Source organism: Mangifera indica, chromosome 19 (assembly GCF_011075055.1).
Source record: "Mangifera indica cultivar Alphonso chromosome 19, CATAS_Mindica_2.1, whole genome shotgun sequence".
NCBI classification, from domain to species: domain Eukaryota; kingdom Viridiplantae; phylum Streptophyta; class Magnoliopsida; order Sapindales; family Anacardiaceae; genus Mangifera; species Mangifera indica.
In genome coordinates, this window is record NC_058155.1 from 9163981 (window position 1) to 9187319 (window position 23339).

The following is a 23339-nucleotide window of genomic DNA, read 5'->3' on the forward strand; positions in this document are numbered from 1 at the left end:
GTTTTTCATTAATTTGTTATTAAAATAAAGTCTTTTTAATACATATTGATCAAACCAATGTTATTTTTTATCAAAAATTTTAATTTATAAACTTTGACAAACAAATTCAAGTTCAGTTTGAGTTTAAAAATATTAACTTGAACTCATTCAAATTGACTTAGGGCTGGTCTATTCGAACCGAACTCAAACAAGCTTGGCTCGAATCTAACCAAGAGAAAATAAAGTTGATGGGCTAAAGATTTTTTATTGGTGGAGATGTCAGGTGGTGGTTGTAGCATAGTTTGGTTTGGGAGAGATGTAAGAGTTGAAGATAATCCAGCCCTTGCAGCTGGTGTGAGAGCTGGAGCCGTCGTTGCAGTTTTTATATGGGCTCCTGAAGAAGAGGGTTCTTATTATCCAGGGAGAGTGTCTAGGTGGTGGCTCAAGCACAGTTTGGCTTATCTTGATTCTTCTTTGAGGAGCCTTTGTACTTGTCTCATCACCAAGAGATACACTGACAGTGTTTCTTCTCTTCTTGAGGTTGTTAAAGCTGCTGGTGCTACCCAGCTCTTCTTCAACCATTTATATGGTCTGTTTTTACTTCTTCTCTCTGCCTCAAATTTTTGTCCTTTTCTTGTCTTTCTTCATTTATTAATTTTTTATTCTGCTTTTGCATGTCTGTACGGAGATATATGTATATATATTTAAGTTGCTGTTTTGGATTGGATGATTATGTAATAATTAATTCTCTCACTGATGCTAATGAATGAACCACTTTCAATTAAGGATGACTTTGGACATTTAGTTTATACTCATTTGTTTTCTTCAGGTTGTCTGGTAGATAATCATCTTGATAACCCTATAGAATATTGATGAATTTGGGCAGTGATCTGTTATTACTTATGCAGTTAAGTTTGAGTAGGTTCTTTTTGATAATTGGTTGAATATTGAGGGAATTTGTTTACTTTAATATGTTGTAATTTGTGCAGTTTGGTTCCATATGCTTGTAATTTCTTTGTCATCAGCTTAGGATAACTATAACAACAATTTGGATCCAACATTCGTGTTAATTCACTGTTTCTCAGACCCCTTGTGGCTGGTGAGGGATCACATTGCAAAGGAGCTTCTAACTGCACAAGGCATAGCAGTGCGCTCATTTAATGCGGGTCTGCTTTATGAACCATGGGAGGTAAATGATGCACAAGGCCGTCCTTTCATGACATTTGCTGCTTTCTGGGAGAAATGCCTTAGCATGCCGTATCACCCTGATTCTCCACTTCTCCCACCTAAGAGGATCATTCAGGTTTGAGTATAGTGTGACTCCAGTAATCCATTTTGTTTTTGGTGCATTATTCTTTAGCTGACTATAAAGGGATTTGATATTGTTATACTCAAAATCTTGAGCTTCAACGGAAATAAGATTTTATAACTTCACTAGAACTCCAATATAGAGAATATTCGAAAGATTGTCAGGCACATTTGTATAAAGTGACATGGAATGAGACATCAAGAAAACTTGTGCATGCAGAATTTATATATTACCATTGATAGTGCTAATCATGTAGCGAAATAAAGTTTGTCTAATATTTTGTTAAAAGACCTAATAAAGGGCACGTTTAAAAGGAGACTTTTCCAACTGATTCTTTAAAAAACCTTAAGGCCTGAGCAATAAGCTATTTTATTAATCAAAGTACTTTTTTCTTTTGGGTTCCCATAGATACTTCACTCCTGGCAACAAACACATATTACATTCAGAAACATTGGACACTGTAAACACATTTAGGCTTGCACCTCATTCTTTAAGTTTCTGATTCAATTGGATTAATATATTACTAAGAATAATGTAGCAGAGATTGATCTGTTCGCTCTATTTATACTTTTATAAAATTTCACTCTCTGCTTAACATATAAAAAGGTTACAGCTTCAGCCCTCTCCTCCCACCCCTCCCCTGATCTCAAGATAAAGCAGACATACAGTTTGCCAATTCTACATGGATGTATGTTGTTCTCTACATGATAGCACAAACATTTTCAATGACCAGCTACTTGGAACATTCCTTAAATGTATGGATGTGGGAAGGATACAGTGGCAACCTAATTAATTTTGCTAAGATTATCAATAATGCTCACTGGTAGGCTCACTAATTGTAAAGCTTTAGTAGGGTTTAGATTTTTATTTCTTCTCATTTCTTAAACTTGTCTTATGGATAGCATGTTTGACGTCTTTTTGTACATTTTTTAGTTCATCTCTCTTATATATTCTTTAATTCAACTTCTGCTGCAGCTACTATTGCTTCTAACATTGTTTGCTGTTATTCAGGTGATCTATCGAGGTGCCCTTCAGATACACTAGTGTTTGAAAATGAATTAGAGAAAGGGAGCAATGCACGTCTTGCACGAGCATGATCACCTGGGTGGAGCAATGCTGATAAGGCTCTCACTACATTTATTAATGGGCCTTTAATTGAGTACTCTAATAATCAGAGAAAGGCTGATACTGCCACAACCTCATTTCTTTCTCCACACCTGCATTTTGGGGAGGTGAGTATGAGAAAAGTCTTCCATCTTGTCCACATCAAGCAGGTTTCCTGGGCCAATGAAGGGAACAGGGCTGGTGGTGAGAGTGTGAACTTGTTTCTTAAGTCAATTGGTCTTCCGGAATATTCAAGATATATGAGTATTAATCATCCTTACAGTCATGAAAGGCCTCTTCTTGGGCACCTTAAGTTCTTTCCTTGGGTTGTCAATGAAGGTTATTTTAAGGCATGGAGACAAGGCTGAACTGGCTATCCACTGGTGGATGCTGGCATGAGAGAGTTGTGGGCCACTGGCTGGCTTCATGATCGGATATGAGTTGTAGTTTCTTGTTTCTTTGTAAAGGTTCTTCAGCTCCCTTGGAGATGGGGAATGAAGTATTTCTGGGATACCCTCTTGGATGCAGATTTAGAGAGTGATGCTCTTGGTTGGCAGTACATATCTGGCACTCTTCCTGATGGTCGTGAATTTGACCGGATAGACAATCCACAGGTTTTATGATAATTTTAATAAATCTAGTGCAGCTTTGTTCTCTTAATTGGAATATCAAACATGTACTAATATGAACCTCTATCTCTCTGATGACTATGAGTTTGACCACATATACAATCACATGAATGCACCATATTTTTTCTTCCTTTATTTAGCCTTTGCACAGATTAGATATAGAATGTACTAGACATCCCAATGCCTGATCTTCACGATTTTTAGCAGCAAATTTGATCCTTCTTTCTGCAGTTTATATTAATTAATTTTTTCTTTTTTTGAGCTGTATTTTCCCCTCCGAGATTCTGCCTAATTTTAACATAGACAATTTCTGTTAATTTTTGCATTGCCTTTTTTCTTAAACATCCCTGATTGTCTTCTGGTTTCTGACAACTGAAGGTCAGTACCTGTTCCTACTCTTGGGCATAACCATATGAATCTAATATCATATTTAGAAGCAACTCTGGAGCTTGTGTTGCTGAATTTACTTAAAAAAAATTTTGTGTCATAAGTTTGCTGAGTGATCTGGGAATCTATTTTTCCTTCTGTTGTTCTGCCTTCTTAAAGCATATTTTTGGTTCTTAAAAGCATAAGAAAAAAGTAGGAACAATTCTGGAATCGAGTTGTTTATGCTCAAAATTTAATTCATGTGTTATCAGCTACTTAACTTCTGTGATGATAGACTTTCAGTATAAAAATGTTCTCTCATTGTTACTAACAGTTTGAGAATTACAAGTTTGACCCCAATGGAGAATTTGTACGAAGGTGGCTTCCTGAACTTGCTCGACTGCCAACTGAATGGATACACCACCCATGGAATGCACCAGAGTCTGTACTTCAATTGAGCTTGGATCCAATTATCCTCTCCCCATAGTGAGTATAGATGCAGCCGAAGCCAGGTTGCAAGAAGCTCTTACTGAAATGTGGCAGCAAGAAGCAGCTTCAAGAGCTGCAATTGAGAATGGAACTGAGGAAGGTCTTGGAGACTCATCTGAAGCTGCTCCAATTGCCTTTCCGGAAGACGTACAAATGGATGAAAACCATGAACCTGCTAGGAACAATCCTCCTACAACGACTTGGTGTTATGACGATTAGAGGGTACCGAGCATGACTTCTTCTTTGGTGAGAGTTGAAGAGGAAGAGTCTTCCTTGGATCTTCGAAATTCTGCAGAAGTTCCTGGAAATGTGAATGTAAATGTAAATCAAGAACCTAGAAGAGACACAGTAAGCCAAGGGGTTCTACCAACATTTCGTGACAACCCCCCTTTGCCACCATTTAATATTACATTAGGTCTGTGAGATGCTGAAGACTCCACAGCTGAATTCTCTAGTACCAGTGGAAGAGAGAGGGATGGAGGAGTGGTTCCCATTTGGTCTCCTCCAACTTCTACTTAGAACAGTTAGTAGGTGATGAAAATGGCATTGGAACAAGTTCATCATACTTGCAGAGGCATCCACAGTCTCACCAAAAAACGAATTGGAGGCGGCCTTCTCAAACTGGGTAAGAATTCTTTGAAGCATTTGGCAAGTTAGTAACTTCAATTGACAGCTTTTCTTTTTCTTGAGATTAAATATGCCTGATCTGAAGTTATATTTGTTACTAATATAGAATTCCTTTAGGCATTCCAATATGCCACGTTATCAAGTGGAACAATTGCCATTCAAAGTGCTTGCAATCATGTTTATGTCCACTGGGTGAATGGATTTTATTATTCTTGACCTTGAATCTTTATTCTCTTAATAGGAGAAATATATGTACATGACTTGGACTGGAAGCTGGTAAGGTTGAGTAAGAAATAATTCCCAATACTGTCGGCCCGAGATGATAAAGCATTATCAAACATTTATCTTATCTACCCACTAGTCTAAAACTGTTAGGCAGTCACCTTCTATGTGCATGAAACATCAAATTAGTACAGGCATCTTAGTTTGCTACCCTTTTCCTTCTTGTACCATATACATAGGTCTGCTGTATAGTATTTGTTGTTCACCAAAGGGAGAGAAGAGTCATGGAAGGCATGTGTAGTCCTCTAATAAATCCAGGTTTGTGCTTTTTCAGTTGATTGGGCAGGTTTTTTATTGTAGTAAATGGTTATGACATCTTCGTATTCTTCCTGTAGTTTAAAGAAGTAAATTTTAACTGCATTATGACAGGTCTCAAAAGTTTACAAAGTGGTTCCTATTTGGAAAAGGCTGCCACATGGTAAATGGACTTCTATATTTTCTGATTAGTTTTTTGTGTATCTTTCCAAAAAAAGAAACAAAATTAAATCCAATTACATATGAGTAACAAGGTCTTTTGGTGGAAGATAATTTGAACAGAAAGGCAACTTGACACCCCTAGATTGGCGGTGTCCAGCATGAGCTGTTATTGTCCAGAGGAGGGTCTTGATGATCTATGGATGAGCATGCAGATAAAGTTGACAGTACATGCTTTTGGTCCCTAGAGGCTTTTGTTTTTCAGGCGAAGTACTCTTAGTATACTACCAAGGCTGCAGCCATAGGTTCAATAATAGGGACGACAATGTACACCATAGGACTCTTGTAAACACCAGAAGCGACAGCAGGACCTAAACTCCTTGCAGGATTTAAGGAAGCCTCAGCCATCTTCCTCGAATCCTTCCACTAAACTTTGCATAATAAAATTTTACTTTCATTACTGGCAATTATATTTAGCCCAGCATCATCCAGCCAAGAAGTAAATAACAAGCTAATAATTATTGCAGCAGAATAGGTTAGCTCTTATTCTCCAACTTCCTTCATTGTCCTTATTCCAGGGCCAGCTCATGGCTCCCATACGATTCTTGCCCAGTGGCCCAACTGACTTCTAACAAATTACTGATGCTTCTCAAATGACATCTTGGGCTTCTGCATCTGTAGTTTGGTCATCAACACACTCCTTGATTCGTTTGTGGGCCAAACCCATGTCCAAAGTGAGTCCAGACCAGCTATCATCCAATCATTCGTATATCGTATTATACGATATATGTATGGTATCATATTAATTTGATACACTTTAAGATACATATCATTTTTTATTTATATCATATCATATAGCATTGATAGTCATACTTGGGATGACACATGGTTCATAACCTTGACTATGTAAAAAATACCGGATAAGGATTCCTAACAGATAGATCATGACCTGTCAAACCAAATCTCAAGCTAATTCCACTAGAGTTCACAAAACAAGGCGTGATCAAGAAACATTTTAGATTGTTTTGGTACTCACTTAAATACAGGCATGGGCATGATTGACAAGTCGGATGAACCAATCTACCAAAAGTCTTAAGCTGAAAGGATATACACAATACAAGGAATTCTGAACTTTTACCCATCTAGCATTGAAAAATGGACATGAATGAATGTTGGACAATTTCTAGGCGTTTTCTGCAACATCCATCCAACATACAAAATTAGAAAACACCATTTATCAAATAAAGTTTTACCATTTTCAGGTTTATGGGTAACCCTGAGTTATTCATGTTGTAACCTCTCTTTATGTAGTTGGTACTAATTTCTTTAAGAAAATACTCATTAAGGCATTGTAAGAGTAAGATCAGTATTGTTTTAAAATTTTTTAAGAAATCATGTAATGCTCTAAATTGTCGTCAAGAATAATCTTTTAAGCCTTTGACTCATAAAAAAGTTCCCACCTCCCTGCAATTTCCGAGAAATCAGGATTCTTCACCTATCAACTTGTTTTAATCTTTTTAAAGTTTTGTAACTTTATTTTTACTGAAAATTAATATGCTTCTGCTTTCTCAGAAAGTATTGTCCCATTAACAATTGATGCATAATAAATTTACTATATTTTAATAAAATTATGCGTATATATTATTAGTATATAATTTGAGTATACAGATGATATGTAATCATATAATTTGATGATTTTGAATTAAAGATAAAGTAACACTCAATCACATAATTACGCATTATATATGTACATAAATTGTGTACAAAAAGTGTATACACATAGCATCGCTTCGAAAGTAAGGACAATAATAGCATGACTCAGAGCAAACTCTGATGTACACCTTAATAATGTAATGTTTCTTTAGTTTTTAGTGGGGGAGAGGAGACAATGGCTAGTTTCATATCTTTTATCTAAATTATGAAGAATCTTACAGTGACATCTTTGGTGTCATACTAAGAAGCATGAGAAAGAGGAATCATGAAATTCCAAGACTAGAAATCGTTCCTAGTTTCTTTTATTATAGGGCATAAAGCCTAAGTTGATAATTTATGGTATTTTCTTGTATAGACAGAAGCATCAAGATGAAGTTACTGAAATTTTATATTTGGGAAGCAGCATTGGATTCGATACAGGCCACTGTATAAGTCAACACTTTATTTTATTCCTGCAAATTAAAGAGATTAACAGGGCACTCAATTAGACACTCAAATGATTTGATGAACACTATAGGAAAAGGATTTCTGGTCTTCTGGGTTTAAAAGTAAATATTAGAACAGGCAGAAACTTAATTGAAGAATTGCTTTTTACATTTAATCAGTAGTCATAAAAGTGGGCTCTTATGGAAGAGAAGAGGTAGCTCCTCAAAGAAGTAAACTTATGGAACAACCCATGTGGGAAGGGGAGCCCATTTTTTGTTTGTTTACTTTAAAGATAAAGAGATAAAAGCAAATGGTTGTCATTTTTATGCAAAGGATCAATTCAACTGGAAGAGAATGAATGAAAGACTAGCCTGTGACAGTAAAAATTATTACTTTTCCAATCAAAATTATACATGCTTAATTATGAACCGAACAGGGTAGATGCACCATGAAAAATTCTGTAAAACAATGTTGGTTTCAATCAGAAAAAAGGTTTCTTGAAATCACCAAATGTAGCTGAAAGTTGGGAAGGAAAAGTGTTATTGAATATTCTATAAAAGCTCATGATAACAAATCTTGGTCTTGTTTAAAAACTTGGGTAAATAATGACAGGTTGTAAGATGCGTGCAGAACTTCCTAAACAGAAACGGCAAGGATCATCCTACCATTGTCAAGATTGGACAAATTCAACTTGCTTCGTGTTCCTAACAAAATATGACACGTGCATTAGCAAATTTAAAACCTGGTAAAACATTTAATCATTTCTAAATTTTGTTGTCGACATTATTCAATGAATAATAATAATAACAAAAGCATGGAGCAGGGGAATAAATTCTTTGACTTCTAATATGGTTAGCTGGAAGACAGATTCCGGTGCTATAATAATCAAAGGCAAGAAAAAAGGATTTATGTTATCTATTTGATTAGTTCTAAAGGAAAATTATAGGAAAAATGAACTAAAATTATAAAATCAAACCCCAAAAAGAAATCAGAATGGTCATAATAATACCGCAATCACAATTTCACAAACAAAAACATAGGCTGAGTCGAAGAGTCAATAAATTTTGCTGGGTCGTAGTCAAAATAGGCATGACGTGTCAAATTCTTAATAAATCTAAGAGATGTTTTTTTAATATATCTTTCTCGGAAATCGTGAAATAAAATATGGAAGTGAAGAGCACTTGTGTTTTTCAAAGAGAAGATTAAGTGCTTGCAGGGTCATTCTCTAATGAAGTTACTCTGTCAAGTTTTTGCAGTTGGCAAAGCAAGTTTTCCCTTCTCATAAGCAAGCTATGGTCCCATTAAAAAATATCCTTTTATGCAACTTTCAACTTTCTAACACAAAAATTTCAAGCCAAGGGTTGGGTAGGGTAGGTGGACCGTGGACAACAATTTTAACCTGTTTCTGGTGAATAAACAGCGAAATTACGGTGGAAAAGCACTTGCATTGAAGAGGTTTGAATTTAAATCTGGCTTCATTGGTTGGAACTGGCGGAAAAGAAACTGATAAAAGTATGAGGAAACAAAGAAAAAGAAGACTAAATATTTAAAGTACAAGCACAGCAAAGTCAACAGGAAAGAAGAATGAGAGTCTACTATTGTGGCAGCGGTTTTGCTTTAGTATAAAATTTTTCTTACTGCGAAGACTCTGAGAACGGTTATACAAATCATCATAGCAACTCAAAATCTCTCTTTTCCTTCTCTCTCAACAATACACAATCGTTTTCTCTTTATAAATAGATAAATAAATATATTTTCTCTCCTCTAGAAATTCTCCTCCTCTATCCTTTCCTTTCTTCTATCTTTATCATCATTTCTTTATTCAATTGCTTGCACAAACTAATCAACACAATAAATAGAAGAACAAGCGCCAAGCCCCATCGAACAACCGGTAGAAGAAGAATAAGCTAAAATTAATTTTAACTTTCTATTTGATCAACAAGAGGTAATTTTACTATACCAAGTTCTCGGCTTGCTTATGAGGTTTTGGCGGGTTTTACTTTGAAGGGTTTTATTTAATGATCTGGTTCTGATTTTCATGTTGCAGATTGTAAATTTTGGGAGTTGGGTTTGGATATTGAAATTATAGTTGAACAAAGTTGGACTGCTGTAAATTTTTATTTTATGGATAGATTATGCTGTTTTTATTCTTCCTACTCCAAGGTGAAAGATGTTCCATGTAGTTACTTTTTTTTCTAATTATAATTATTTCGTTGTACTTTTTAAATTTCATTCGTATGTTCTGTTTTATTAAGGCTTGCTTGTGTTTAATTGATTGTAGGCCTGTTTTTGTTGGAGGGGTATTGTTTTGTTTGTCCGTTGCCCAATTTAGTAGGGTTTTGAAAATTTCGCTACAATTTCCGTTGTTGGATAATGACCTCATTTGCATATAGAGGGAATTCGATCGTTCATATGGAGTGTATAGGCTGATGGATGGGGAAGAGGTTACCTTTGTTTGATTTTATGATATGATTGAATGGCTTTGAGCCTTTTGATGTTCAGCGCATGAAGTAGCTGTGTTATATTCATTGTATTAATTTAACAGAATCCCTGAGTATTTTTAGATGAACCTACAGCATGTTTCTATCAAGCAAAATCCATCTGATGGTAGCAAGTTAAGTAAACAATCTTTCAGAGAGGTGCCCGCAATTTTAATTTCTTCTATTGAATCTCTGCCGAACCTTTCTTCAATTCTCCCAGAATAGTAGCAGCAAAGTCCCGCCTTTAAGAAACTGAGAGAGAGAGAGAGAGAGAGAGAGAGTAAAAGCCAACTCCTCATTCTTGTAATCTTGTATTTGATGCTTTTTTCTAACCCTATAGTTCATATAATGCTATTGCTGCTGTCACATATAAGTAATCATGAAATTGGAAATGCTTTCTGCTTTCTGCTGTTTATTTATGTGCCTCTACACCCTGTAAGATCTTCTTCTTTGTATGTTTTCTGTATAGCTTGTGAGAGGACGCTCATCGTCTACAGGTAAGGGAAGAAGCCATGAGGGTTTAATCAAGTTTGGTTTCAGCTTAATAAAAGGAAAAGCTAATCATCCAATGGAGGATTATCATGTTGCGAAGTTCATTCAGAGTCAAGGACATGAAATAGGGCTGTTTGCAATTTATGATGGCCATTTGGGTGAAAGTGTGCCTGCCTATCTACAGAAGCATCTGTTTTCCAATATCCTAAAGGAGGTGGGATCTTGCTTTTAATTATAGAGAATAACTGTGCAGTTTAGACTAATTTTAGTTGTGCCTTAATTTTGGAATGGTTTATACTAAATATTCACTTATGAACATTCTAGGATGAGTTTTGGGCTGACCCCCGTAGATCTATCTTTAAAGCCTATGAGAAAACAGACCAAGCAATTCTATCACACAGTTCTGAATTGGGGCGAGGTGGCTCCACTGCTGTAACTGCAATTTTGATAAATGGTCAAAGGTTATGGGTAGCCAACGTTGGAGATTCTCGAGCTGTTCTATCAGATGGAGGCCAGGCAGTACAGATGACTACAGACCATGAGCCCAACACTGAACGAGGCAGCATTGAAAATAGTGGTGGCTTTGTCTCAAACATGCCAGGTTTTAAATTGCGGCCATCATTTTATAATCTGCTCATCTCTGTGAAGAAAATTTAGAATAATAAAGTAAACCATAATTATGATCTAATACGTACGAAACTGATGTTCTATAACAAACATAATTGATTTTTTATTTTATCATTAATCATTTATTTACTTAGAGCCTTTTGTTATTGACTTGGCTTTAGTTTAAGAACACCTTTTATCTTGGCCAAGTGTATCTGGACGGATAATAATTCCAAATTTTTAATATTCCCGTTTACATCTTCCTGAAAGTCTTTCTTACCTTCAATGAGTTCACAAGATTTAATGTTGCACTCAGATTGGATTAGTTGATAAGAGATATGTAGCAGGCCATTCACTTAATAAATACTCCCACCTTTAACTTCCATAGAAGAAAAGATAATATATGTGCTGCGTTTCACAGTATGCCTATAGTGAAACTTTTGGGATTTTTAGTTAATGTTTTGGGTTCTGGAGTGATAATTTCTCTGTCTTGGGATAAAAATTTATTGGCTTGCAACTCCCTACATTGAGCATTATTTTTTTGCTGTTTTACCTTCAATTTCTGTCTCTTTTATGCTTATGTTGGTGTAAATTTTGGAGTTTAAGAACTAAAATCCTTGAATGTCTTCTGGAGTGTTAAATCTTAAGAGATTGAATGATACTCACTGCTTCATGAATTTTATTAGCACAGCTTAAGAAAGAAACTGGCTTGTTTAATTTATAAGTGATGAGGACAACTCTGTTTTGTGTGGAAATTTAAATAAATATCAGGGGAAATTCACATATGATCCCCATTGTTAAATTTTGGTGATAGGAAGCTATCACTACATCTGCCTTTCAGCTGAAGGGCTCATAGAAGACATCTAACCTCTCACAAAGAGGTTGAAATTTCTAGCGTTAACCTTCAGTTTTAATGAGCATAATAGTATCTTCTTACGAATAGATTCATGCGTTTGATCATTAACTTGAAGCTTCTGAAGTTACTGACTTTAAGAGTAAATTTGTTTATACATATAACATTTTGAGAAACTGGACATGTTTCTTCTCCCTCTTTTTCTTTTTCAGACCTAATGAATTCCAATAAAATTCTATATAGAGGTCTTGAGTTTAGCCAGTGCAGTATCTTAAGTAATAACTTGGTGAACATTTAAGATCACTAGGTATGATAGAAGGTGCAGATGAAACATTCAACTTAAACCAGATTTAAGAACTGACTCTTGCATATTTTCAAAGGCATTTGAATAACTTATAGTAGAAGCGAAGGACATACTTTTCTACCTCCCATTCTGGCAAGTATTAATGGTAGGATCTTACTTTTGGTGATTTTCTTTTTAAATTAATATGTATGTATTGCTATTCCACTCCACTTTAAGCTTTTCAACTGTCTTTAATTTTTCAGGCTTGACTGGTATCAATCTGTTAGCTTTTGTAGGTTTCTGTCTAATCATGGATGCTATATTTTTCTGCTACTAATGATGTTATATAAATTTTGTAACATGCACCTTTCCTTTCCTACTCAATCATGTCAGTTTTGTCCTCTAGACTTTGATTTGGAAGCCCTATTTTTACAATTGATTATGTCTTTTACAATGATGCTGAAGTCGAATGTTTGTTATGCTTGATGTGTCCATTGGAATTGTGGCAGTCTTCACAAATGAATTTTACCATATGATCTAACACATACGGTTTGTACTTAGGCTATTTATGGATATAATGTATAAGAAGATCAAGTCATTTCTGTTGGGCCTTCATCCTCATTTAATTTTTTTCAGGTTCTTTTTTTTTTAATTTATAGAGGTTCTTCTTTGTCATAATTTCTTTTCTTTTTTAAATAGAAAATAGAAATTTGATGTTTCCTTTTACTGGAAAAATTGTGATAAAAATTCTGGTGAATATAGACAAATTCTAGATTAGGGGTAAGCATAGGAATCAGGAGGAACCAGAACCACTGGGTACTCAGTATTTTAGTTCCATCTCCTACTTGGAATCAGTCTATCCCCAGTAGATTCCGCTTTCAGTTCCACAACCGATTAAGGAACCAAAATCGATTTGGGAATCAAATTCAATATTTAGGGTACCTTATCATGTATCCATGGGTAACTTTTTTTTTTTCATATCTGCTTCAACAAAACAATGCCATTGTGTTCCTACATTTGTTAATAAACCACAATGCTGAGAGGGAGAAAAAGTTTTTCTTTAAGGAGGCATAGGAGGTGAGGTTGTCATGGTGATCAGAGAAGGAGCTGGAACTAATGTAGTTTACTGGGTGAAAAGTTGGTTGTGGCTTAAGGAGAGAAGAGATTGGCGCTGGTAGTGGTGAATCAAGGGTGGCAATCTTGAAGGAGAGAGAGGGTTAAGATGAAGGAGACTGAGCTATAATGGCTCAGCCATTGCTAAAAGGACCAAGAGAAGTGGCCTAAGAGTGAAGAGAGCAGGGGTTGAGTAGGCCATTGTTGCAGAGAAAATTCGCTTGGGAAGAGGGAGATTGAATTGAGATGATGAAGTACAATGTGAGGAGGAAGAAAAAAAATTTGTTTGTGTGAGGAAGAAGCACAGTGCTGGGGGAATTTTTTTTCAGTGGAGGAAGAAAAAAATTTATTTGTGTGAACTGTGAACAGTGTCAGAGGAATCAAACCGGTTTTGGTTTTGGTTCCTAAGAGGATACTGATGCAGGCCTGGGTTCGTCGGAGCTGTTATGTGCTGCAGTGCTTCACCTGTGTCTCAGCCTAGTCAAGTGACCAAGCAGCAATCGACTGCCCAAGCCAAGTCTCCAGCCTCACTCTCACAAACAACACAATTTGTAAACAAGCAGAAGTGATTTGGAACAATTGTAATTTGTAGATTGTATTAAACTTTAATGGATATAAATATTGAGTTTAGCTACAAGTTGTTCCTGCCAAAATAATCACTGAGTAACTATTACTCAATACTGTGGATAATCCACGAGAATCAAAATACAGATCAACAAAATGCAAAATACAAAATAACTAGGCTCTCAGCCCCCACTAATCCAGCACTCAAGGGCTGGCCCTTCCTTCTTTTCCTGCTTGATTCTCCTTACCCCAGGAACATTTCCTCTCCAGGTTTATATCTCTCTCCCTCTCTCTCCTCTGCTTGGCTGTCGGCTACCTTTGCATTTGTCGCCTGACGCTTCTGTTCTTCTGCTACAGTCTCTCTGAACCTGCTAAGGTGGTCGGGAGATTTTCCTTTCTTGTGATAGTTGACATTTTCCCACTCCAGTTTGTCTTTTCCTTTTCCATGCTGGTTGAAAACTCTGTTGCCAATTGTCTTCAATTGTTGGCTGACCTGTATCTTTCTTAATTCACTGCCATGTGTCCTTCTTTTATCCTTCCTTCTCACAAATACTTTGGCTCTAACATTGCCCCGCCCATCCAGAGGCCACTTGTCCTCAAGGTGCAGGTAAGGAAATAGTTGTTTTATGTTAGAATAAAGTTCCCAGGAGCACTCAAAGTCAGGTAACTCTTTCCATTTGATTAGTAGTTCTAAGTCACCTTGAGCAGAATATCTATGTTGCAAGACCTCCTCTGGACAAACCACCAGCTCTCCTTCATCACTTAATCTTGTCGGTAGAGGTTGTGAATTGGTTGGAGCTCCCAGATACCTTTTTAGTTGGGACACATGAAACACAGGGTGTAGTTTAGCTAAAGCTGGCAGATTCAGTTTATAGGCCACTTGGCCTATCCTTCCGATCATTTCATAGGGCCCGTAAAAACGAGGGCTTAGTTTCTCATTAGGCCTCCATGCTAACGAGCGAAATCGATATGACTGTAATTTAAGAAGAACGTAATCTCCCTCATTGAACTCTACTTCTCGACGATGTTGATCAGCCAGCTTTTTCATTCTCTATTGGGCTCGAAGAAGGTTATCCTTAAGCTCATCCAATACCATATTTCTTTCCCTAAGCAATTCATTCACTTCAGCAACCTTGGCGCCTTCTGTTTCCCAGCGAATGAGAGGTGGGGGATCTCTCCCGTAGACTGCCTTAAAGGGTGACATGCCTGCCGATCCATGACACGAAGTATTATACCAATATTCTGCCCACGAAACCCAACTAATCCATTCCCTTGGTTTTCTATTACAGAAACAACGAAGATAGGTTTCTAGGCTCCGGTTAACCACCTCCGTTTGTCCATCCGTTTGGGGGTGGTATACTGAACTGAACTTGAGAGAGGTTTCAGCAGCTTTGAATAATTCTTTCCAAAAATGACTCATGAATACGCTATCACGATCGGTAACTGTCGAATGCGGGAAGCTATGTAATCGAACGATTTCTTTAATGAAGAGTTCAGCGACGTCTTTTGCTGAAAAGGGCTTTCGAATCATTAAAAAGTGACCGTACTTGGACAGCCTATCAATAACCACCAGAATAGTGTCAATGCCCCGAACCTTCGGCAATCCGGTAATGAAATCCATCGAGAGATCTTCCCATATTTGATCCAGAATAGGTAATGATTGCAGCAATCTTGCAGGTGAAAGAGCTTCATATTTCATACGTTGACAAATATCACATGCTGCCACAAATTCTTTGATGTCGTTCTTCATCCCTTGCCAAAACAAAATGGCTACCATTCTACGGTCGGTTCTGAAGTATCCTGAATGGCCTCCGCTAGGACTTGAGTGAAATTCTTTCAGAAGAGACGGAAGAAATTTAGACCCTTTTGGAATTACTAGTCTATTTTTGTAAAACAATTTACCTCCTCTCAACACGTAGTGGTTGTGTGCTGCTGGATTCTCCTTTAGTTCTTGCACCAATTTTTGAAGCTTCTCATCTTTAATAATTTCTTTCTGTAGCTCTTCCCCACCCACTAAGTTTGTTATTAACAATGTTTGTAATTCTCCCGAAAATATAGGATTTCTTAAAAGTGTATCTGTTGCCTTGTTTTCACATCCCGGCTTATACAAAATCTCAAAGTCGTAGCCGAGCATCTTCATCAACCAACGTTGTTGTTCGTGGCCTATAACTCGCTGTTCCATGAGAAATTTTAAACTTCGTTGGTCCGTTCGCACTTTGAAATGTCTCCCTAAAAGATAATGTCGCCACTTCTGGAAGGCAAGGACAATGGCCATGAGTTCTCTCTCGTACACTGATTTGCTACGGTTGCGAGGGGACAATGCCTTGCTAAGGAAAGCGATAGGCCGACTGTTTTGCATCAGAACAGCACCCAATCAATCCCCGAAGCATCTGTTTCAAGCACAAATTCTTGTGGGAAATCTGGCATGGCTAAAACGGGCACCGTAGTCATGGCCGTTTTAAGTGTTTCGAAGGCTTGTTGGGCTTCCTCACCCCAACTGAATGCATTTTTCTTCAATAATCGAGTTAATGGTTCAGCTATTTTTCCATAGTTCTTCATAAATCGACGATAATATCCCGTGAGTCCTAGGAAACCCCTAAGATCTCTGATACCTCTTGGTGTCGGCCATAATTCCATGTCTCTAACCTTTCTGGAATCTGCCTGAACCCCATTTTTGGACACCACATGGCCCAAATATTCTATCTCAGTTCTGCCGAAACTGCACTTCTTTTTGTTGACCTTAAGCTTATGATCTCGAAGCAAATTTAGGACAATTTAAAGATGTCATAAGTGATCCTGAAACCCCTTGCTGTAGACTAGAAAATCATCAAAAAACACGAGCACAAATCGCCTTAAATAAGGCCTAAAAATCTCGTTCATGATCCCTTGGAATGTGGCTGGTGCGTTCGTCAATCCGAAGGGCAGTACTAAGAATTCGTAGTGTCCTTCATGAGTTCGAAAACCTGTCTTCTCAATATCTTCTTCCTTCACTCGTATTTGGTGGTATCCAGATTTTAGATCGAACTTACTAAAAATCTTCGCGCCAGCCAATTCGTCAAGTAATTCATCTAACGTGGGCATAGGAAATCTGTCCGGAATGGTTAAACGGTTCAATGCACGATAGTCGACGCAAAACCTTCATCCTCCATCTTTTTTTCGAACTAGAATAACAGGGCTGGATAGACCTGGCCACGGTTCATGAACCGCCGATTTCAGTTTGGAACCGTCGGTTCACGGTTCGAAAATATAAGGACCCTGAACCGAAACCGTAACAGAACGGTTTCGTCCACAGTTCGGAACCGTCGGTTCCGGTTCATGGCTCCGGTTCGGAACCGACGGTTTCAGTTCGAAACCGATATTGAACAGTCAATTCTAATACATGATCTTGATTTAATTTTTAAATTATTAATTACAATAATCGAAAATTAAAATTAAGGTTTGGACTTAATTACAATAAATAAAATTAATTATATAAATAAATTATATGATTAATTATAAAAAATAATAAATAAAATTAATTATAGAAATAAATTCTATAATTAATTATGAAATGTATAAAAAAAATTAAAATTGAAATTGAAATTAATAAAAAATTAAGAAAGAATTTAATTAAATTTAAGAAAATTTGATTGAATTGAAAGATTGAGAGAGTATTAAGAGTTTAAAGAATGAGAATGAGAGTTTGAAGGATTGAGTGAGAGAGTAGAAAGATTGAAATTTGAGAGAATGGAATTTGGAGGAGTATATATAGGAAAAAACTTTTTTGAAAAAAATTAAAAATAGGGGGGGTGAATTGAAATTCAGAGAAATTGCAGGGGACCAAGTCCCCTGCATTTTCTCTGAAAATTGTAGGGGATTGGTCCCTTGCAATTTTTCCTTCAAAAGGCAACGGTTCCCTGCGCAAGGAACCGTTGCCTTTTTAAATAAAATTAAAAAAAAATCAAAAAAATTTCAAAAAAATTTCAAATTTTTTTCGGTTCAGCACAGTAAACCTCCGGTTCATAAACCGGTGTGAACCGGCGGTTCCACGGTTCCAATTTATGTGAACCGGAACCGAACCGTAGAGCCACGGTTTCGGTTTCGGTTCAGTTCGGTTCCGGTTCCGGGTTTATCCGGGCCGGTTTCGGTCCGGTTCACGGGCCAAACCGGCCCGTGGCCAGGTCTAGGGCTGGAGAAGGGACTAATACTAGTTCTAATCACTCCAGCCGTAAGCATTTCCTGCACTATCTTCTTGATTTCGTTCTTCTGATAATAAGGATATCGATACGGCCTAATATTTGGTGGTTGGGCTCCAGGTATAAGTCTTATAGAATGGTCGCCATTCCTCTTGGGTGGCAACTCGGAAGGCTCTCCGAATATGTCTTCGAACTCTTTTAATAACTCCATAATTTCTAGACATTGTTCTCTCTCATCCGTGGTTTCATTATCGGAAGGTATCCTTCTTTCTAGCAAAAATCCTTCACCACAATCTCCCACTATTTTTATCAAGGATTTAAGTGATGTTTCTAATTTAGCCAAAGACCAATCCCCCGTCAACTCCTTTTTCTCTCCTTCCCACAAAAACTTCATGGATTGATTTTTCCAATTTACCTTAACGTCTCCCAACCTATACAACCAATCCACCCCTAATATCACATCCACCCCACCTAGTTTGAATGGTAAAAAGTTTTGCCTAATAGTGAGTCCTGGCAAGGCCAATGACAACCCTTCACATTTACCTAGCCCCTGCACCCTTCGGTCGTCTCCTAACACAACAGCAAACTTGATTGATTTCACAGGTAGCTTCAATTCTTTTACTAACCTGTCTGAGAGAAAATTATGTGTTGCACCGCTGTCTATCAAAACCACCACCTTCCGGCCTTTTAGCTCTCCCTTCATCTTCATTGTTTTTGGAGAACTAAAACCTACTACAGAGCTAACATTCAAGTTTGCCTCCATTTCTTGGCTTTCGACGACGACTTCTTCTTCTTCTTCAGATTCCACCCCTTTGTCTACGTCGTCTTCACTAACGATCATAACACGAAGTTGTCTGAAACGACACCGATATCCCAGAACGTATCTTTCATCACATCTGAAACATAGACCTTTTTCTACTTTGGAACGAAACTCTTCGTCGGATAGTCGTCGAAAATTTCCATCTCGTCGTTGCACGGAAGTTGATGCACCAAAACTCGTGGGAGCCCTAGCTGTTGGGTTGGTGTTTATATGGATAGGGGTTGTTTGATTTTTAAGGGACGAAGAAGAGTTAATAAGCTACTGGTGTTGTGTTGGGTTTATGCTAGGTGAGCTAAAATTTCTCAAGTTGGATGGATTCCTGGCTGCATTAGTGTCTGGGCTATTTACTGTACTGGTTTGTGTGGTATAATTGGGCCTGTGGTTTGGGCTAGATGAGTGGGATTGGGTCATTATGGTGACTGGGCTGGTTTGGAGATGATACGGATAACGGGTCGGGTTAGGTGCTAGTCTTGGGTTCAGTCATCCGGAGCGTATTACATAGCGCTCGTCGATGATGAAGTTCTTCTTCTCTACCTGTTGTGCACGATCCATCGTCTCTTCTAGGGTGCGTGGCTGAAACATCTTGACTTCCGTCCTAATTTCTTCCAACAATCCATTCAAGAAAACTACTTTAAGGGTCTCGTCCGTTAGTCCGTCGACCGCTGCTGATAACCTCTTGAAACGGCAGCGATAATCCTTAACAGAATGGGTCAGCCGTAGGGAGAATTGTTCTTCCTCCAGGGTTCGGTCGTTTGATGGTGGGAATCTTTGCAATATCTTTTCCTTAAATTCCTCCCAACCGTGAAACACTTGCCTTTTCTCTCGCCATTGTAGCCAGTGGAGGGCGTCTCCCTCCATACACACTCCTGCTGCCGTCAACCGTTCACGTTCTGTCAGTCGGTTCACCTGAAAGTACCTCTCAACTCTCGCCATCCAATCCAATGTTTCCTCGCCATTAAACAAAGGTAGTTCTAGACGCCGATATTGATAGTCCCGCTGATTCTCTGCATTCACCTCTTCCTCCCTCTGTCCCAGGTTATTGCCCTTTCTTTCGTCTACCATCTCTTCAGGTCTCTCAGGTGGAGGGCGGCTCTGCTCCCCCATAGGTGGTGAATATGAGGGGGAAGGTTTTGGTTCAACTGGAGCCTTACCCTTGTCATTCGTCTCTCTGCCTAGTGTGGCTTCCTTCAGGGCCCTTAAATAATCTTTAATGGCTTCCATGTCAGTACCTAGGTTATTCATTCTGGAATGCATCTCTCCCATATTTGTTTTCATCTCCTCCATCGCCTCTTTCACGGACGTCATCTCTTTTTCTAACGTTTCCACCCTCGAATCCATCCGCGTCATGCTCTGATACCAGATGATGTAGGTCTGGGTTCGTCGGAGCTGTTATGCTGCTGCAGTGTTTCACCTGTGTCTCAGCCTAGTCAAGTGACCAAGCAGTAACAGACTGCCCAAGCCAAGTCTCCAGTCTCACTCTCACAAACAACACAATTTGTAAACAAGTAGAAGTGATTTGGAACAATTGTAATTTGTAGATTGTATTAAACTTTAATGGATATAAATATTGAGTTTAGCTACAAGTTGTTCCTGCCAAAATAATCACTGAGTAACTGTTACCCAATACTGTGGATAATCCACGAGAATCAAAATATAGATCAACAAAATGCAAAATACAAAATAACTAGGCTCTCAACCCCCACTAATTCAGCACTCAAGGGCTAGCCCTCCCTTATTTTCCTGCTTGATTCTCCTTACCCCAGGAACGTTTCCTCTCCAGGTTTATATCTCTCTCCCTCTCTCTCCTCTGCTTGGTTGTCAGCTACCTTTGCATTTGTCGCCTGACGCTTCTATTCTTCTGCTACAGTCTCTCTGAACCTGCTAAGGTGGTCGGGAGATTTTCCTTTCTTGTGATAGTTGACATTTTCCCACTCCAGTTTGTCTTTTCCTTTTCCATGCTGGTTGAAAACTCTGCTGCCAATTGTCTTCAATTGTTGGCTGACCTGTATCTTTCTTAATTCACTGCCATGTGTCCTTCTTTTATCCTTCCTTCTCACAAATACTTTGGCTCTAACAGATACCCAAAACTACTCACCCATATTCTAGATGTTTGATTTTTTATGTCACATTCCTCAAGTTCTGTAAGATACTCATATAGAACCTGACTTACACATCGTAACTTCAGAATATACCAACCCTTTTTATGATGTTTCAAAAGTTCTTTTTCTTTTTTAAGTGCATATGTTTTGTCTAGGCAATTCAGTGCTTTATAATTACAACTCAAAATTTTAGGAGATGCTGTTGCTTGAATTGCTTCTCCATCCATTTTGAATCTGGGAAACTGAATTCTTTATTGGTGTTTTAAACTGATCAAAAGTACACAACTGAGCTAATATATACAGTTATTGTTGTCTCATTATCAGGAGACGTCCCTAGAGTTAATGGGCAGCTGGCAGTTTCTCGTGCCTTTGGGGACAAGAGCCTCAAATCACATTTGCGATCGGATCCTGACATACAAGACATCACTTTAGATGTCCGAACTGACATTCTAATCCTTGCAAGCGATGGGCTTTGGAAGGTAAACCATTTTGTGTCGACTTTCTTTTCTTTTCCTGCATCAACGTAACTATAGTGTAGATGATGCTTGCTTTGTGAATAATATTTCCACATTACTTCTCCTTTTCTTATGTGATAATCAAGGTGATGAGTAATCAAGAGGCTGTTGATATTGCAAGAAAGATCAGAGATCCCCAGAAGGCAGCCAAACAATTAACAGCTGAAGCATTGAAAAGAGACAGTAAAGATGACATATCTTGCATCGTCATTAGATTTAGGGGATAAAATATTTGAAATCATATTCCTGCCAGATGCACTATATACCTGAAATAAGAATTTCCTGACAGAGGATGCCAGTTTGTGAGTAGACCAAGCAGGAAAAAAAAATCACCCATAACCAATTGGGGTAATCCTTATTTATCTACAACGGTTGGGATTTGCCAGAGGAATGACAAAAAAACAAAACAAGGCAAAGGGTTCACCTCTGTAAATTCATTCTATTGATCAGATTCTGGTGTTTGATATTGTTTGATTTCTTTGTGAAAGTGAATTAGGAATCTCATGTGTATTATCTTTCAATCTGCAAAAATGACACCATGGGAATGTGGTTTTGATTGTAATTGGAGCAACTTTTGATGGTGTAGTTCATTATATTTAGACCCCAGTAAGGGATGGTGTTGATCAGTTCTTTCAGATTCAGACATCAGGCACCTCATTTTCACATGATGTTGGGAGGCATTCTCATTCACCAGGCGATTGCAGCCCAATTGCCTCATTTTGATTGATGAACAATCTCTGATCAAATAAGCTTTGTACGACACAGGTTTTTTTTCTTTTATCCAATTTAGTGAGCATTGCGTTTCACTTTCGGATATCAATTGTGAAACAATTAAATTCAGAGCTCCAGTCTACCCTGATTCTTTGACCAAGGTCTGACGGGCAAAAATTCTAATTTGTTGAGCCATCAACTTTGAAATTTGTATTTGAACGCCAGCTGTTCAATATTCTAAAGGCAGCCTAAGTTCATCATGATAAAGCAGAGCAGGATGTATCTGGTTTACGTACGAAACACCCCAACTGGTATTTATCTTTACACTATCATCTCTATTAGGAAAATGGAAAAGTCTTGTTTTTCATGCTACATTGTTGAATTACTTCAACAGGCCTAGTAACAAAAGGATGGATTTGTCTTTAAAGATAATTTAAGTGACAAAAGAAGGGTGTCTTTGAAAGTATGTGTTTAAAATCTATCGATGATATTAAAAACAAATTTATCTAATGTGATAATTTTGAGATCAATCAATGGGATTTTATATATTTTGTATAATCAATTTAATTTTGAATCGACAGTTTTTTTGTTATAAAAAATAAATAATAAAAATAATAAAAAGGTGGATTTGATTTTATTTTTGAAAATATTGGTGGAGTGATGAATTTCTTGACAACAAATTGACAAATTTGTTGCATATACAAAACACTAAAGGACTTGTGCCCACCCAAAGTTTACTTTTTTTTTTTTTAGTTTCCACCATTTATTTTTTTTAAACTCAAATATTCATCCACAAACTATTAAATATATTAGTTTTGAAAATAAAATTATTATTTTATTAATAATATTAAAAATATATTATAATTTTATATTTTCTTCCGTAACCTTTAAAAACTAATAATTTTCTCATAAATCAAATTTTAAAAAGTAATATTTTTTTTTTAAATTTATTTTTCAATCACTGACCACTCTCTCCAATGTCATCTTTAATAGTCTTACCCTTTTGATGTTTTCTCTTCCTCTAATAATCTTTCTCACACATCCGTTCTGCCTTCGACTGGTCATGCTAGCCTGGGAAGACAAGTTGTAAATTGTATTTAAAATAAAGAAGTTAATAACCCTAGCCTCTTCTTATTCCCGGGCCCAAGCCCAGGCCAAGGTGAATTAGGGTTTACACTACTTTCTCTATATATACCAGGAGCACCAATTGTCCATGAATTATGATTCCTGGTGGCTTTCGTTCTCTGTAGATGGCAAGCTCTGGATAGGATAGGTAGATCTGTTCTTGAG

General features: G+C 37.4%; 1 protein-coding gene and 1 pseudogene across 4 annotated transcripts; both read left to right on the plus strand.

Moving 5' to 3' along the window:
- The first annotated feature begins 241 nt into the window (after window positions 1–241).
- Window positions 242–4666, plus strand: LOC123203575 (annotated as a pseudogene).
- A 3856-nt stretch (window positions 4667–8522) lies between these two features.
- On the plus strand, window positions 8523–22309 carry LOC123203285 (probable protein phosphatase 2C 10). Of its 4 annotated transcripts, none has more exons than XM_044619603.1 (6): window positions 8523–9283; window positions 9386–9501; window positions 10288–10524; window positions 10635–10911; window positions 21148–21302; window positions 21925–22309. In XM_044619603.1, the coding sequence occupies exons 2-6, from the start codon at window positions 9463–9465 to the stop codon at window positions 21946–21948; spliced, it is 732 nt and encodes a 243-aa protein (XP_044475538.1). In that variant the 5' UTR covers window positions 8523–9283; window positions 9386–9462; the 3' UTR covers window positions 21949–22309. The 4 variants fall into 4 exon arrangements, with proteins under 4 accessions (XP_044475538.1, XP_044475536.1, XP_044475539.1 ...); XM_044619601.1 differs by having other exon boundaries at window positions 8525–9283; window positions 21425–21964; XM_044619602.1 differs by lacking the exon at window positions 8523–9283 and adding an exon at window positions 9620–9782 and having other exon boundaries at window positions 21425–21964.
- The last annotated feature ends 1030 nt before the right edge of the window (window positions 22310–23339 follow it).

Bases quoted from the DNA above. Each gene is read 5' to 3' on its own strand.
- LOC123203285 (XM_044619601.1), top strand. From the start codon at position 9,463: ATGGATAGATTATGCTGTTTTTATTCTTCCTACTCCAAG. The intron at 10,912-21,147 runs GTTTTAAATTGC...TCTCATTATCAG, and splicing joins CTTTGTCTCAAACATGCCAG to GAGACGTCCCTAGAGTTAAT. The intron at 21,303-21,424 runs GTAAACCATTTT...GTGATAATCAAG, and splicing joins CAAGCGATGGGCTTTGGAAG to GTGATGAGTAATCAAGAGGC.